Source organism: Hevea brasiliensis, chromosome 3 (genome assembly GCF_030052815.1).
Source record: "Hevea brasiliensis isolate MT/VB/25A 57/8 chromosome 3, ASM3005281v1, whole genome shotgun sequence".
NCBI classification, from domain to species: Eukaryota; Viridiplantae; Streptophyta; class Magnoliopsida; order Malpighiales; family Euphorbiaceae; genus Hevea; species Hevea brasiliensis.
The window spans coordinates 26,261,865-26,273,555 of record NC_079495.1 but is presented as its reverse complement, the minus strand read 5'-3'; the positions used below and the strand labels follow the sequence as shown (position 1 = coordinate 26,273,555).

Below are 11,691 nucleotides of genomic sequence, written 5' to 3'. Positions count from 1 at the left end.
GTACAAAATGTGTGGCACTAAGGCATTATGGAGATATAAACACGGCAATGTTATAATAAATTAGAGTTACATAAATATATGCTGGGAAAAGTTTGATTAAACTATAGATTTAGTTGTTAAATAAGGAGTGGAAAATTTTTAATGATGTACTTGATTGCCCTTTAACAAGTATCAAGTATTTAACTTATTAGTGCTTTATATAGATTGATTTATTTTATTAAAGTAGGGGAATATGGGTGTAACAGTTAAATCTTCCCATTATTTATGCATGAAACGTATAATTTATTTTATTCAAGTTGAACACACATATAATACCAGCTAATTAGACTTTGCGTATACCCAAACATAAAGCATATATAACTATGGCCTACATAAAACACAACCGCCCTTGCACTTGTGATTTAAAGCCACAAACTTCAGCATTCACTTCCTATTAATATTGGTGAAACTGCAGCCACCATTAAAGAGACGTTGAATCTTATGCAACTGCTGCAAAATAGAAATTTATATCATCAATGAAAAATACTAAACTTTCTTAAAACAGTTTACATGCAGGTACTAGAATTTCAAATTAAAGTTGAATTACTCACTTCTATATACATGACACAACTCTAGCTTGCATAAAATTGTTTCTGGCTGAATGTAACTCTTTGAGTGCATCGCTTATGTCCATTCTATCTTGAGGAGAGTCCATGGAACATGCTACCCCTACCTTGATCATGCAAATTAGGCATTCAACTTTGCTGTCATTTCTTGATTGTGTTCGACCTTGATTATTATTTACTCCATCTTCTTGTAAAAGAATTGGGTCTACAATCTCCAACACTTGGTTGCACAATGCCATCCTAGCAAAACTATGAAGGTTAAGACCTACAAAAATTTCATCAATGGGTTCTTTTCCCGTCACCATCTCTAATAATAGGATTCCATAACTATAAATATCTCCTCTTGTTGATATCTCACTTCCTAATCCATACTCTGCAAAATGAAAAACAAAATGATATTATAGATTTTGATAATAAATTGAGAAATATAAAGAAAAGGAGAGAAAGCACATAAGGTGCAAAAGGATCACCACCTGGAGCTGTGTAACCTATTGTTCCTCTAACTCCAATTGAGGTACTTTGAGTTGGATTCATGAGGCAAGGAAGAAACTTTGCCAGCCCAAAATCTCCAATATGAGCAACCATATCATTGTTAAGAAGAATATTGCTTGGCTTTAGGTCACAATGAATAATTGGCATTTTACAATGGTGATGAAGATAATCCAGCCCATTCCCAACATCTATAGCAATGTTCAATCTCTGCAGAAGGCTCAGACTTCGTTGCTCACCAATAAGTTCGACATGTCTTTCCAAGCCTGTATGTAACCACTTCTTTAGATTCCCATTTGGCATGTAGTCATACAGAAGTGCCTTAAAATCATTTCCCTGGAAATCAATACTGGAGCAAGACGTTATTATCTTAACAATATTTCGATGACGTACATTTCTTAAGGCTTTGGACTCTGCCATAAAACTCTTTGAAGCACCTCGTTGTTGAAGGTTGAGTACTTTCACTGCAACAGTTGCTCCATCATCTGCAAAAGTTCCTTTATAGACAGATCCAAAGCTTCCCATACCAATCAAATTTGCAGAAGAGAACCCATCGGTTGCCTTAAGAATCATTTCATAAGAAATTCTTTGAAATGACTTTATCTGCAAGGAAGTGAGAGATTGCTTTCTTTTCTTTTTCTTGGACTTACAATACATGGCAATTGATAGCATAGTAATGCCAAAAACACATGAGATTGTGATCACAACTATTTTGTCAATACGCAATTTGCTTCTTTTTGATGTTTCAGTAGGGCATCTTGGCAAATGTAGCTCTGGTATACCACCACAGAGCTTACTGTTTCCTACAACTGATATTGCACTAGCATTTGCAAAAACTCCATTGATGGGAACATCACCATCAAAATTGTTGAAAGATAAATTGGCATATTCCAATGCAAATTTTTCTAGGTATTTTGGAATCTCACCGGAAAAATTATTGTGAGACAGATCAAATTCTTTTAGACCTTTTAAAGAAGCCAAAGATGGAGGAACAGAACCTTGTAAGTTGTTATTGTCCATGTAAAGCAACTCAAGGCTATTGCACCGGCCAAGGTCATTTGGAATTTTGCCAGAAAACTTATTTTGAGAAACATGCAATTCATTCAAATTGAACAAATTTCCAATTTCTGAGGGGAGCGATCCATCTAGATTGTTTCTGGATAGATCAACTGAAACTAACATGAGAGGAATAGAGAAGAGTTGTGTGGGAATGGAACCATTAAGATTGTTTTGGGAGAGGGAAAAAGATTCTAATTTATTGCAATTCCCAAGGCTAGAAGGGATGGTGCCTTCAAATTTGTTGTGTTCTAATCGAAGGTATGTTAATGATGATAGGTTTCCTATGGAGATAGGTATATGTCCTGATAAGCTATTATGGTCAAGATACAGAGCTGTTAGTTTTTGAAGCTTACCAATTTCTACAGGAATTGTGCCTGTAATATTGTTAGATTGTATGACCATTGCCGATAAGCTAACAAGAGATGATAAGCCCGGAGGGAGGGTTCCATAAATTTGATTTTCCCCAATTAACATGTACTCAATTGCAGAGAGATTGGCAAGGGAATTGGGCAACACTCCCTTGATCTGATTTCCATATAAATCTAGCTCCACCAAGTAGCTACAATTGGCCAAAGAAGTAATGAAATTCAAATCGTCACCTTCCAGACTTCCAAGACTATTTTCCTCCATATATAAATAAGCGAGTCGTTGCAAGCTTCCAAAATGAACAGCTACTTTTCCCGTGAAATTATTCACGCCTAAGCTAAGGTGCTCAAGTTGAGAGGCATTAGATAATGACACTGGAATGGATCCACTAAGATGATTCTTCCACATTTGAAGAAACTGAAGATTAGGTAGGAGGAGGCCAATGTTTGATGGAAGACTTCCATGAATTGAATTATTGGCCATAGAGAATATTTCAATGGATGAAATATTATAAATAGCCGGAGGAATAATACCCGAGAGTTGATTTGATCCAAGTCCAATAGCTTTCAGGAACTTTAGTTGTCCCAGAGCATCTGGAATACTTCCACCAAAGACATTTTCAGCAGCAGATAAAATTTCTAGGGAGCTAAGGTTACCAATAAATGGTGGAATGCCTCCACTCAAATAGTTATGTGAAATGCTAAGTGATATGAGCTTGGACAAAGTGGCAAGCTCAACTGGAACCTGTCCCGCTAGCTTGTTGCGTGATAAGCGAAGGTCCAAAAGGCCTGAACACTGAGACAAATTGGCTGGAATTTGCCCTTCAAAGGAGTTGTTTTCTAGGCGTAAAACTTGAAGCCTAAACAAATTGCCCAAATCTTGTGGGATTTCACCTTGCAGAGTGTTGTTTTGAAGTCTAATCTCCTTAAGGAAACTCATGTTTCCCAAGTAAGGAGACAAAGAACCCACCAAAGCCCTAGATTGGAGATCTAGAATGGTGACTCTTCTATGTCTGCGGCCACAAATGATACCCTCCCAATTGCAGAAATGCACAGAATCATTCCATGACCTCAGAACACTTTGAGGGTCATATGTCATCTTCGTCTTGAAGGCTAACAAGGCAAGATGATCCGTCGTATTTCCATTATCAAAGGTGGCAGCAACACTAATTGAGAGAAATTTGAAATTCAGGTACACATATAATAAAAGGAGCAAGTATTTCAAAAGCGCAAGATATGCTCTCCCCTGCATTTCTAAACAAGAAGATTTGTTGTTCCAACTTTACAATTCTAAGTGTCAGATTAAATATACAAAACGTATAGTTGAAGTCAACTATCGAACTTTGAGAAAACGACTTTCTGAAATTTCCCATCAACTACCTTTCTGTTCTTAGTCCACAATGGAGGGAAAATTATTGGTGTGGTGGTCACCATGACCATATTTCCACGAGAAGGTCTATGTTAGGCAAGTTATTGGCATGGAATGGAACCATTTTCTGCCACAAGCGACAGTGGTCTTTCCATGTCAAGCACGGCACCCCACCCAAAATTTCTACCATTATTGTATTTTATATTTATACCTATCAAAAATAAGAATATTGAATTTTTTTTTAGTTATATAAAAATTGAATAAAGATGCGAATTTGCCAATTAATAAAAATATTCCTATATATTTAATGTAATTTTTATTTTAATTTTTATATATTTAATAATACTAATATTGGAAGTATGTACGCCCATCAAATTAAAAAAATTAAATATAATATTAGACTATATATAATTTATTATTTTAAATATACAATATATATATGATCTATTTAGTTATATATAAATATATAATTAATTATATTAAAAGTGTATAATATATCTACAAAATTATGAAACCAAAATGTATAAAATTAATTTTAATTTTAGTTCTTTTAAGATTTAGTACAATTTGATACAATATGATTCTAAATTTAGTTATTGATAATCAACTATAATTTTGTAAATATACAAAACTTATGGTTGCGGTCAACTATCGAACTTTGAGAAAACGACTTTATGAAATTTCCAATCAACTGCTAGGGGAGAGCTAGCTTTCTGTTCTTAGTCCACAATGGAACGATAATTATTGGTGTAGTGGTCACTATGGCCATATTTCCACGAGAAGGTCTGCGTTAGTCAAGTTATTGGCATGGAATGGAACCATTTTCGGCCGCAAGCGACAGTGGCCTTTCCATGTCAAACACGGCACCCCACCCAAAATTTCTACTATTATTGTATTTTATATTTATATATATAAAAAATAAGAATATTAAATTTTTTTATTTATATAAAAATATGAATAAAGATGCAAATTTATCAACTAATAAAAATATTACTATATATTTATTATAATTTTTATTTTAATTTTTACATATTTAATAATGCTAATATTTGAAGTACGTGCATTGTACGTCTATCAAATTAAAAATAAATAAATATCATATTAGACTATACATAATTTATTATTATATATATATATATATATATATATATATATATATATATGATCTATTTAGAACTTGGATCAGCATAAAACTCTCGAAACCCATAATAAGTCCAATTAATTTCTAACTCATCCATAAATCTCATATTTTGAGCCAAATTTCAAGAAATCAATCGAACAGAGTCCGGCCATAGCATGAACTTTCCAACGGAGAGTTCTTAACTCACCTAACCTATAATCTCAAAATAAAATTATTTGGAGAGCTCAGCTTACCCTTACAATCATCCACACATTTACACATACATAGATTAATAAGTTTACAACCCCAAAATAATTAATCTTACAGTCTCAAGCTAAATAAAATAATTCTACACATGCGAAGGTCTATAATTTAAATTTAGTAACACAAAATACGAAAATAATAGCTAGTAGACTTGCGAGGTAAGAAGCAGGTTAAACACAAGGATAAACTCTCCTGTATCCTGGAAAAATTGGTGAACAGGAGTGAGCGTTCGACTTATAGAATATAATATTGATTTTACATATAATTTCTATAACTACCTAAGTCTATTGCACCCCTAAAAATGAATGCAACACATTCACACAATTCAAACAGGTCAAGTTATAATCACGCGAAAAGCAATCTGGAGCACTTACACACCCGTGTGTCCCATCTATATTCACACACGCGCACACACACACACACATATATATATATGGGAGCTAGTCCCCTATACAGCTTTCTTAGTTCCAATCTCTGCCAGTGAGATCAACTCAAAGCCAGACTTTCTGTTAATATCCAAATGCGGGGGCCAATAAGATCAACTCAAAGTCGTGCCTATCCCGACTTATCCATAAACAGGATCGGGTTCCAATGAGTCAAGCTCCAGCTACATCTACCCGTCCTACCCATATCCATATATACACCACATACATACCCACTCACACACACAACTTTAGATCGCCATGAAACAACAATCACAATAATATCATCAAGAACAAATGCAATATAAAGCGTGCCTAATATTTACTACATATATATATATGTGTAAGTGATGTATGAACATGCTTTGAATATAATAGTATTGAAATTATAAATAAAATCAATATTTACTCATAGAGAGGATGACCCGAGTGCAGCTAGTCTGACTAGATAGAAGAAGATTGGCCTACACCGTTCACCTATACATATACATTGACCTCGATCAATTAATTAATATAATTAATCAATTAATTTAATATATAAAACCAAGAATAAATCCTAAGATATTGCAAAAATTTCAATAGAGTTTTCCTTCTAACTAGACCTAACCCCCTGCATGAAAATTCAACAAAATGCAACACACAGGGCCTCAGGCCCATAATAGTAACAACATCATACGGCTCTTCCTAGGCCCACCAAATCAGACAATACTCAAGTAACTATACAAAATAATTATTTAAAAATTCAGGTTGTTATATTTATCTCCCCTTACAGAAAATTTATCCTTGAATATTACACAAGGCAGAATAAGAATAAAGAATTATATATTAAACAAATACAGGTACTTGCTGTGCATAACTCACTCTGACTCTAAGGTGCATTTCTCTACAGATTGACTCTTCGATAAAACTTTAACTATGGGGATTTGCTTTGACCAAAACTGTCTCAGTTGATAGTTCACTATAGCTACTAGCTGTTCCTTAAAAGTCAAATTCTCATCTAACTCCACTGTGTCTAGTTGCAGCACATGAGAAGGGTTGGGAACATACTTCCTAAGCATGGAAATGTGAAATACACGATGGACATGAGAAAAGCTTAATGGCAACTCTAACCGATAAGCAACTGCTCCCACTTTGTCTGTGATCTCAAAAGGTCCTATGTAACGGGATGCCAACTTGCCTTTCTTTCTAAATCTCATAACCCCTTTCAAGAACACATAGTCACCCATTGCAAATTCTACATCTTTTCACTTTGGATCTGCATAATTTTTTTGCCTATTGAAAGTTGTCTTTAAATGTGCCCTGATTAAAGGAACCATCTCTAAAGTGTACTGCACTAGATCTAACTAATGTACTCTCGCCTCTTCAACTTCTGTCCAACACAAAGGAGATCTATACTTCCTGCCATATAATATTTCATGAAGCATCCTTCTGAAATAACTACCTTTGCATGCACCTTATCAAAAATCATTACTGATCCTCTTTGGCCATTGAAGCGTTAGCAAGACTTTTCTCTGTGATAAAAGCACCTGTACTTCTTAGTTCCGTGTAGTTTCGTGATATTATGAGCTTCTAGTCTACTTTTTGTCATGAGGTCATTGTACCAACTCCTGCCTATCTTATGTAACCGGCTACGTAGAACTCCATCCATCTCCTCTACCTCAAATTTAAATCCTTCTGTCAAAAAAATATATTTTAAGCTTTTTATGGTCAGTGTGTATTTCGCACATTTCACCATATAGATAATACCGCTAGATTTTTAGTGCAAAAACTACAGCTACCATTTCCATATCATGAGTGGGGTAGTTCTGCTCATGCTTCTTTAATTGTATTAAACCATAAGCCACTACTTTACCATACTACATGTCACACCTTACTCCTCTGTAAGATATGACATGATCCCATAGTATATCTAATGAATCACCGAACTCCACATACCAATAACCCATTAAATATACTATAAAGGATTTTAAACAAACCAATTTCATTTTTAGTTAAATTTTTGCTAAGAAGATAAGAAAATATTATGAAATCCTTTAAGACTCAAAGAATTTATTTTATTTTATTTACGAAAATTCGCATGGTGATGGCTATAATTTTGATAAATCAAATTTTGATAACCCATTAAATATACTATAAAGGATTTTAAGCAAACCAATTTCATTTTTAGTTAAACTATTGCTAAGAAGATAAGAAAATATTATGAAATCCTTTGAGACTCAAAGAATTTATTTTATTTTATGGAAATTTCGTGTGGTGACGGCTCTAATTTGGTAAACCAAATTTTAAAAACCTGATAAATTCACCTGTGGCAATTTATATAACATAATCTAATCAATCATCATTCAAAATTTTGCTTTCTTTCATTTACAAATCAAAAGGATAAAGCTCTTACACTTACAATTCAAGAGACACTTATTTACAACTCAAAGAGGCATTTAATTACAAATTAACTTCCATAGGAAATAAGGAATTTGGTATTAAAAATTTTACAAACGTTTAAAAGTACAAAAATATTATTACATTACTTTTGTACAACTGCTCAATATCTTTACATACATATAGAGTTAATTACATCAAAATGAAATTTACAAGGGTATACCTAATATATACTCGGTGTTTAACCAAAATACAGCTCCAAGCAGCTTACTCAACTGTTTTATCTTTCTCTTACCTACAACAACATACAAAAGCTATCGCTGAGCATTGAACTCAGTGGTGCACAACAAATAATTTTAAAAACTCATTACAAACATATTTACCAAATCATAAATAAATATTTGTAAAATTCACTTTTCCCATAAATCATGAAAACAATACAACATTGTTCAATCAATGGCAAATCAATTGTTTTCAATCACATTTTTATCAAAATATTCACAAAACATAAGTATTGCCAGCAATCATACAGTTTAAGCTATAACACAAAATTTCACGATTAATGTCGTGTTATATACCACGACAAAGCAATCTGACCCAATAGCCATTATTAAAGGGGGACAAAGGCTAGCTAGCAATATGAGTACTTATCGAAACTCAATCTCAACTGGCAAGCCAGAGAGGGAGGTAACATAATCACATATCATATCCCAATTAGCCGTTACCAATGGGAATACTGTAAGGGACTGTCATGCCAACTGCGGTTTCAAAATAATCTCAAAAGATTTTCATTCAATAATCACATTGCAAATCAAATAATCACACTTCATTTATAAAAAAATCCCCATATAAGGTTGGCAACACATCAATACTCAAAACACTTCTAAAAGCATTCAAACCAGCTCACCCCATTGCTACAATAATTTCAAATAGCCAACATTCGCCTTTCCATAATCATAAATTCATTTCCCATTCAAAATTCTCAAAAAAATGTAAATAATCCTCAAATGCAAAAGAAAAGCATAATTGACTTCCAATCACAACATTTAAAACAAAGGAGGATCCTAGTTGTTTATAAACCTTCTTCGAGTCTCTTTACTTGGCTTAGTCTTTCCCTTCCTTAGAAGGCTCCTTTTCCACTGAAATTATATAATTGTAAAGTCTTAATACTCATTCTAACCTTCACTAATAGCTAATCAAATCATTTCCTAAGTTACCATGCAATTTAATAATTTTTGAGTTCAGGGCAGATTTAAGACCTGACCTTAGAACCCAATTTCAACCTAGTTCCAATCAAAATTTAATAAAGTAATCTTCATGAAAGTTGTTCCTCTATGTTTTGGCTTTAATTTCCTTTTTAAATCACTTAATTTGGAGTTATGGATCTCAAGTTATAGCCAAATTACTAAACATTATTCTAGGTGTCTTGCCCTATAATTCCATGTTTTTTAAATTTTTACCTTAAATTTGCATTTTATATCCGAGCATCTTAAGTTCAGAATTTGGACTAGATCTATGAAATAATATTTTAGGCCTTTGTCTTAGATTTCCAAATCATTTTGAATCATCAAAATTAGAGTTTTGTAGAAAAAGTTATGCTCTAATTACTATCCAGAGGTGAAAGGGCAATTTTGTTGAGATGCAGGATTTTCAGATTTGAGATTTCTAATTTACTCTAACATTTCCCTTAATCTGCCTTAAGAACTGGGTTTAGGTCCAAACATGAAATTTGTGACTCTATGTCTTATGAGTATTTTGGCTTTGGAATCACTTAATTTCCATCTATATAGCTCCAGTTATGGTCATTTTGCCAAAACTGATCAGATGACCATTTACTCACATTTTCCAGGTTTAGTCTAGAATCAGGGCAAATTCTTGGACTTACATTGTTCAAGCAATTTGATAAAGTTAGGGTCATAATTTGGCTTCATGATCATCATAACAATTGTTCCCCTATGTCTCAAGATTACACAGGTTTAAGAATTACACTATTTGGAGTTTCCTAGAGTGAGTTATGCTTAATTGATTAGGTGCTATTAAGTTGGTCATTTTTTTCCAGGTCCAAAATTGAAATTCCAGATTCAAGCCCTAATTGAGGTATGCTATGGTTATTTTCTAGGCAAATGGTCTCATGAAATTTTGAGCATTACGTCTTAAGTTTTATTTCCAGTTGGTTTCACACTAATTGGAGTTATGTAGCTTAACTTATGAGCCTCTAAACACACTGGACTCAAGTGTCTAGATTCCAGCACATTAATCACAACTCCTATTCCATTAATTCCTTTCACTAACCAACATCAATTCTCATTAATTGTACATCAATTGGTTATCATGCAACATCAAAAACCTTAATTTAAACTTCATACCACAAAACCCTAATTGCTCAACTTCTAATTCTAAGTAATTCCAACCATATAATTCATGCATAAACATCCAACAATACTAGAAAATCATGTTTAATTACTTCAAACACGTACACCTTAATCCCCCTTAACCCTAGGCTGAATTTCTCTCTTCCAATTCAAGCAAGATTTCTTTTTATTTTCTATGCAATTTCCACTTAATTTAACTAAATTTGAAGAAGTATGCAATTAGCTAAGCTTAAATGTCACTTACCTCAAATGGTGATTTCCAAACTTCTAGTTCTTCTAATTCCCTTGATTTTTCTTTCTTCCAATCCTCCAATTTAGTGCTAATTTGAGGTTTTCTACTAATTTGGTGAGGTAATTAGGAAAAAAATTGGGATTTTATGGAGCTTGGTTGGTTAATAATGGAGGTGTAGAGAGAGGGAGAGAGAATCGGCCAACATTGGCGAAGAAGATGAACTTTTTTATTTTATTTTTAATTGATTTTGTCTCTTATATAAATATCTCAAATAATTATTTAAATTATAATTATTATAATTTAAACAATTTCATTAATTTCATGTATGTCCTACTTAATTTTTCCTACAAATATTACTTAATTTAATTCCATTCTAGAGTTTTAATCTAAATGAACATTTAGGTCAAAAGTCAACTCTTGAAGTGAATTAACTAAAATGCCCTTCATCGAGGTTATAGTCCATCCTTTTCAATAATACTCGATGAGTCTGTAGGTTTTGATTCCCTTATTTATACTTATTCTCTTTTCATTTCTTTGATTTTCAACTTTTCAATAATTTCTAAATTAATCCTTAATTAAGGACTCTATAGGGTTCCACACGAATTTAAGGTAGCAACTGAACTCACAGTCACTTCCCAGATCGGTCACCCATCATCGGAACTTAAGCTCATTTAACTAATTTATACTTCATTTCTCTTATTTTCATCCAACTTCATTTGATCTTTATTAATTTCGTTTATTACTTCTCTCTATGGTTTAGGTATAGTTCCAGACATTCTAGCCATCTAAACAGACATTAGTCACCAAAACAGTAGAATGTATGAAACTACCTAATGTGAAGGTGTTACAATTGTCACACCCTACCCCTCTGTAAGGCATAACATGATCCCGTAGTATACCTAATGAATTACCAACTTCGTCTACTGATAACCCATTAAATACACTACAAGGGATTTTAAAACTTTTCTTACTTCTTTTTACAGTGGTGAGCACTATTTATAAGTGTTAAAAAAAAATT

General features: G+C 33.1%; 1 protein-coding gene across 2 annotated transcripts; it reads right to left on the bottom strand.

Moving 5' to 3' along the window:
- Window positions 1–258: 258 nt before the first annotated feature.
- Window positions 259–3,793, bottom strand: LOC110664017 (probable LRR receptor-like serine/threonine-protein kinase At3g47570). Of its 2 annotated transcripts, none has more exons than XM_021823537.2 (3): window positions 1,079–3,793; window positions 591–978; window positions 259–489 (listed from the first exon to the last, which is right to left on the bottom strand). In XM_021823537.2, exons 1-2 carry the CDS (start codon window positions 3,768–3,770, stop codon window positions 593–595), a joined length of 3,078 nt encoding a protein of 1,025 aa, XP_021679229.2. In that variant the 5' UTR covers window positions 3,771–3,793; the 3' UTR covers window positions 259–489; window positions 591–592. The 2 variants fall into 2 exon arrangements, with proteins under 2 accessions (XP_021679229.2, XP_057999950.1); XM_058143967.1 differs by having other exon boundaries at window positions 259–486.
- Between the last annotated feature and the right edge of the window lie 7,898 nt (window positions 3,794–11,691).

Bases quoted from the DNA above. Each gene is read 5' to 3' on its own strand.
- LOC110664017 (XM_021823537.2), bottom strand. From the start codon at position 3,770: ATGCAGGGGAGAGCATATCTTGCGCTTTTGAAATACTTGCTCCTTTTA. The intron at 979-1,078 runs GTGGTGATCCTT...TTCATTTTGCAG, and splicing joins AATAGGTTACACAGCTCCAG to AGTATGGATTAGGAAGTGAG.